Source organism: Dipodomys spectabilis, unplaced genomic scaffold (assembly GCF_019054845.1).
Source record: "Dipodomys spectabilis isolate Male_0828 unplaced genomic scaffold, ASM1905484v1 ptg000227l, whole genome shotgun sequence".
NCBI lineage: Eukaryota > Metazoa > Chordata > Mammalia > Rodentia > Heteromyidae > Dipodomys > Dipodomys spectabilis.
This window is the reverse complement of record NW_024870904.1, coordinates 537979-543978: the sequence shown is the minus strand read 5'-3', so window position 1 is coordinate 543978 and position 6000 is coordinate 537979. Positions and strand designations below refer to the sequence as shown.

The window sequence follows — 6000 nt, the reverse complement described above, 5'->3', positions numbered from 1 at the left end:
AGTAACATATATATCTTGGCTGATATACTTTCAACACATATGACATTCATAAGGTTTCTTTCCTGTGTGTTTTCTGATGGGCAGTAAGGTATGACTTCTTGGTGAAAGACTTTCCACACACGTTACATTCATAAGGTTTCTCTCCTGTGTGTGTTCTCTCGTGGACAGTAAAGTGTATCTTCTGGGTGAAAGACTTTCCACACACGTTACATTCATAAGGTTTCTTTCCTGCGTGTGTTCTCTGGTGGACAGTAAGGTTTGACTTATTGGTGAAAGACTTTCCACACATGTTACATTCATAAGGTTTATCTCCTGTGTGTGTTCCCTGGTGGACAGTAAAGTGCAGCTTCTGGGTGAAAGACTTTTCACATACATTACATTCATAAGATTTGTTTCCTATGTGTTTTCTCTGGTGAACATTAAGGGGTGACTTATGTGTGAAAGACTTTCCACACATATTACATTCATAAGGTTTCTCTCCTGTGTGTGTTCTCTGGTGGTCAGTAAGGTTTGACTTCTTGGTGAAAGACTTTTCACACATGTTACATTCATAAGGTTTCTTGCCTGTGTGTCTTCTCTGGTGGACAGTGAGAGTTGTCTTCTGGGTGAAAGACTTTCCACACACATTACATTCATAAGGTTTCTTTCCTATGTGTATTCTCTGGTGGACAGTGAGGTGTGACTTCTGGGTAAAAGACTTTCCACACATGTTATATTCATAAGGTTTCTTTCCTGTGTGTATTCTCTGATGGACAGTGAGAGGTGACTTCTTGGTGAAAGACTTTCCACACATATTACATTCATAAGGTTTCTCTCCTGTGTGTGTTCTCTGGTGTACAGTAAGGTTTGACTTCTTGGTGAAAGACTTTCCACACATGTTACATTCATAAGGTTTCTCTCCTGTGTATGGTCTCTGGTGGTCGGTAAGATATGTCTTGCAGGTGAAAGACTTTCCACAAATGTTACATTCAAAAGGTTTCTCTTCTGTGTGTGTTCTCTGGTGGACAGTAAGGTATGCCTTACTGGTGAAAATCTTTCCACACATTTTACTTTCATATGGTTTCTCTCCTGTATGTGTTCTCTGAGGGACAATAGGGTGTGTCTTCTCAGTGAAAGACCTTTTACATTGTTTATATTCTTCAACTACAAAGACACCTGGGGACTATGTACAGCACACATCTTACCATGTTCACTGAAAACACCCATGTTCTGACACCCAGTGACCTTTTCTGTCCTCATCCCTAAGGAGTTCCCATTATTCTTAATCAGTTCTGACTTCTGTTTTGAGCTCAAATTAAAACTTCTTAAAAGTCTCACTTTTTCCTCTTCTGGGTTATTATTCCTGACTGCTACTTCAGAGAGATACTTATTGTGACTTTCCTGACAGGTGCTAATCACATCCTCCATTTCTTGGACATCTAAAATGCATAACAGAAAAATAGGCAAAAACGTAAATGAGATCCACACATTCCTTACTGTAATGGTATTTTCTCACATTTTAACTGTGACAAGATTTTCAAATATCAAAGCATTGTTTTGTGCAGAATATAAACTTTTCTCTGCAACGTACTAACTATGAATGTAGTATTGACATTTTAAAATGGAAAATAATGTTTTTCTGTATTTCAGATTTTTCTATTTTTTTCTAGGAAATATTTACTGAAATTATTCATCAACATACTCTTAATGCTTCCATTCTGAATCTCACTCTATGCCCAGCACAACTCATAAGCTATTGTCCTGATCAGAGAATAGCAGCACTACCATTCTCCTATTTTCCTCCTACCTGCATAATACTAGTTTAAAAGAAAATGGGATCTCCTTTTGTACATTTCTTATTGTCTTTTTCTCTTAAAGAATGACTTCTGCCGGGCGCTGGTGGCTCACGCCTGTAATCCTAGATGCTAAGGAGGCTGAGTTCTGAGGATCGTGGTTCAAAGCCAGCCCCGGCAGGAGAGACCGTAAGACTCCTATCTCCAATAAACCACCAAAAACTGGAAGTGGCGCTGTAGCTCAAGTGGTAGAGCGCTTGCCTTGAGCTGAAGAGCTGAGGGACAGCACCCAGGCCCAGAGTTCAAGTCCCACGAGCAACAAAAAAAAAAAAAAAAAGAATGACTTCTCTACAGACAAAGAATTCCTAACATTAAATACACTGGCACACCAAATTCAGCTTGCCTCCATGTGAATTCTGGATTGACAATTCCTTGAGACAAAGGATCACCTAGTTCTCTGCCACACATGACTCAAGGGCACTAGGAATACTATTGCTCTGTACACCTCAAGATAAACAGACCAACTGGGCTCTGGACCCATCATCACCATTCAAGATGCTTTAACTCACCTGTGAAATTCTTGTCTGAGGCTTCTCTTATCCATGGATCTGCACCTTGTTCCAGCATCACAATCAATTTAGGTTTAGGAACACCGTGTCCTATGATTAAGAAATAGTGGAGAATTATTGCTCTTGCTAGGTCATCATTAACGAAAGGTCGCAGACATCCTGTTCACAAGGTTGCTCCTAATTCTGGTTCCTCAATTGTTTTTTGGGGGTTGGGGGTCCAGTTCTGGGGCCTAAACTCTGGTTCTGGGCACTGTCTGGCAGATCTTCAGCTCAAGGCTAGCACTGTATCACATGAGCCACATAACCAAATCTGGCTATTTTTTTTTCTGCTTATGTGGTGCTGGGGAATCCAACACAGGGCCTCATGTATGGAAGGCAATTCCTCTGCCACTGAGCCACCTTTCCAGCCCATGGTTTCTCAATTCTTTTTTTTTTTTTGGTCCAGTCGTGGGGCCTGAACTCTGGGCCTGGGCGCTTGCTGTCCCTCAGCTCTTCAGTTCAAGGCTAGAGCTCTACCACTTGAGCCACAGCGCCACTTCTGGCTTTTTTCTTTTTGCTTATGTGGTACTGAGGAATCGATCCCAGGGTCTTGAGCATGCAAGGCAAGCACTCTACCACTGAGCCACGTTCCCAGCCCAGTTTCTCAATTCTTAACAGCTCCATGGTGGAGTAGCATACAGCTTTGGGTTTATTTTGCCAACTGTGTGGCTTGAACTCAGCTCTTTTGCTAAAAGATAGCATTCTACTAGTTTGAGTCTCCTCTACATTTCTAGTTTTTGAATGGTTAATTGGAGATAAAGTCATGGTCATTTTTCTACACTGCTGGTTTCAAACTGAAATCTTCAGATGTCAGCCTCCAGAGTATCTAGGATTGGTAGCTTGAAGCACTAAACCCTGTAGCAGGTTTGGCTTAAAAATACACACTTTTACTTATTGATTTCCAGAGCATACTGTCAGTAGTAATGTATGTTCTATTCTAGACTGTAGATCCACCTATAACAATTACCCAAGTCTGGGAAGTAAGTCTCCTATTAGTGGATCATAGCTTAGAACTTTTGTCCAACTATTGATTTGCTTTCCTAAATAACGAGAATAAAATTAACTCTTGTGTTACATATAATGAAGTTTAAGTTTCCCTTAGAAAAAAATAACAATTCCCATGGCCTGGAATCTTTTTTTTTTTTTTTTAGAAATTGTAATGGTCCAAATGCTTACACCTGTAATCCTACAGTTAGGAGGTGAGATCAGAAGAGGCAGGCTTGAAACCAACCTGGGCATGGAAACTCAGAATATGCCCCAAAACAAAAGTGAAAATAGAATGGTGGCTCAAGCACTAGTGTGAAAGACAAACAACACCAAGCTCTCAGACTCAAATTTGACTGGCTTATATACTAGCAGTTTTTTACCTGGGAATGGACTGGAATCATCTCCCTAAATAACATAGTCTAATGTCTACTAAAATAAAAGCACTTGATCTTCCAAGTAAAAATAACCTTTGCTCACCCAAGGACATGAGGTTGCTATAGGTCTCCAGCATTACATCTCTATGAATGTTCCTCTGACCAGAATCCAGATCCTGCCACTCCTTCCAGGTGAAGTTCACAGCCACATCATCAAATGACATCAGCTTCTGTAATGGCACATTTCCATCAAGAAATTAGACTGGGTTTTGAGAATTCCAACCTGGAATTTCATTATGTTGCAGGTATGCTTTTGTCTTACATAAAATGTTTGCAGCTAGCTTTGTTAACTATTCACTGGGAAAATTAAATAGCAAATTAGAAACATTTGACAATACATAAACCTGGTCATTAAAATACACAGATTTGCAGGTCGCTGGTGGCTTATGCCTGTAATCCTAGCTATTCAGGAGGCTGAGGTCTGAGGATCAAGGTTCAAGGCCAGCCCAGGCAGGAAAGTCCATGAGACACTTATCTCCAATAAACCACCAGAAAATGAAAGTAGCACTGTCACTCAAGTGGTAGCACTCACCTTAACCTGAAGAGCTGAGGGAAAACAACCAGACCCAGAATTCAAGCCCCAAGACCAATAAAAAATTACAGTTTCCATAATGCACACAAACATATTTCTGCTGCTAGCAGTAGAGAGAAGATAAAAACTCTAAGGAGACAATAATCTGGCATGATAACATTAAGTCTAAGGAGGTGTCTGAAAAATTATATTATCATTTTTGATAAAATTTCAGTACACACCAGGGTAAAAATGAATTAAACCAATATTTTTCCTGTTTGACACATACTGCTTCACCATAAATCCTATTTAGACCTTCTCTCAAAAGCAAGCAGCACACATTCAGGATATCACATGGAATACAGAACATAGAACATTGCTAGATCTATGAAAAGCAGTGTCCACATGAATATTAAAAAAAAAAAAAAACAGTAACTGTACTCCAGAAAGTAACCAATGATTGATTAGGCCCTTATAAGATTTAATTGAGTTCCCACATAAAAATATCCGTGGTTTACCATGTTTGGTTTAAATGCTAAATATTGAAATATGGTCATAGATACCCTGATATTTCCTTCCCATGTAAAAAAGAACTGCTACCATGAAATTTTGTAAACTTTGCCTACATTCTACAATACAAAATAAAGGTGGAGGGGAAAAAAATGTTCCTTACAAGGTTTTTATTTTAATAGCCCTTCATGGAAGGTGAAGGCAAATATAGAGAGGCTCAAGGAACCCTCAAGATGACAAAAATGATAAATATGACCAAATGCTCAAATGCGTTACATATTCCTGAGTCCTTTCTCCAGTAGATCTCTAAGCTTATATTTTCACTTGTGTTAGTTAATAGTGAAATACCTCAGAGATCAAAATCAATTAGTGAGCAAACATCTGTGAGATGTTGTGACAGTGATATTTCTAATAGAGAACATCTCGTCACTGTATTATTTTTTTTTCAACACTAGTTCCAATCTTATACTGGCAGTGAATTAAAATATTCAAAAGTAGTGGGAAGGAAAAACAAAACTGAATAGCACATCAAATGAAGTTAGACCAACACAAAATCAGGAGAAAACAGATTTTCTTGTAGTGTATCAATTGGTAGAAGGAAGTACTTTTCTGTAGGGAACTCTGAAGTTGAGCTGAAGGGGAAAAGGTTTGAGAGGTTGGAATTCCAGCCTGACAGCACTGAGAGAACTGAGAGGTGGCCGCAAAAGGCTTAAAAGAGAATTCTGGAGAGTGTTAAGAGACTGGAGTACAGGCCTTCTCCATACTGTTGGAAAGATAGCATCTGAAACGGAGGTGCTGTTGACCTTGAAGGCTATGTAAAGTGAACTCCATGTCTGCATTTTCTCTGGGCGACAGTCTTCTGTCTCATGAGAATAAGGACATATGCTTTCATCACAACCTGTTTTGGCTCTGATTGTACTGTTACTATAGATACTTCATTTTTGCATATAATCAATGGTAATCTTCCCTGTGTGAACTCAAGGAACTATGCTAGCTTGCTGGCACCCAGGGACAAATTGCCAGAGAGCCTTCGGAACCCTGGTTTCCCCTAAGTCTATCTGTTTATGTTTTTGTGTTTCTCTAATTTTCTTTGTTTCTGGAATCCTTTAGAACTGTCTAGGCAACAATGTTCCTATATTATGGGTAAGAAAAATGTCAATCCTAAGAGCCATGTAAGC

The 6000-nt window shown here is 39.4% G+C and overlaps 1 protein-coding gene across 1 annotated transcript; it reads right to left on the bottom strand.

Moving 5' to 3' along the window:
- Positions 1–850: 850 nt before the first annotated feature.
- Positions 851–3909, bottom strand: LOC122123254 (zinc finger protein 717-like). The gene is made up of 3 exons (XM_042697629.1): positions 3845–3909; positions 2342–2431; positions 851–1418 (listed from the first exon to the last, which is right to left on the bottom strand). The coding sequence occupies exons 1-3, from the start codon at positions 3876–3878 to the stop codon at positions 1144–1146; spliced, it is 399 nt and encodes a 132-aa protein (XP_042553563.1). The 5' UTR covers positions 3879–3909; the 3' UTR covers positions 851–1143.
- Between the last annotated feature and the right edge of the window lie 2091 nt (positions 3910–6000).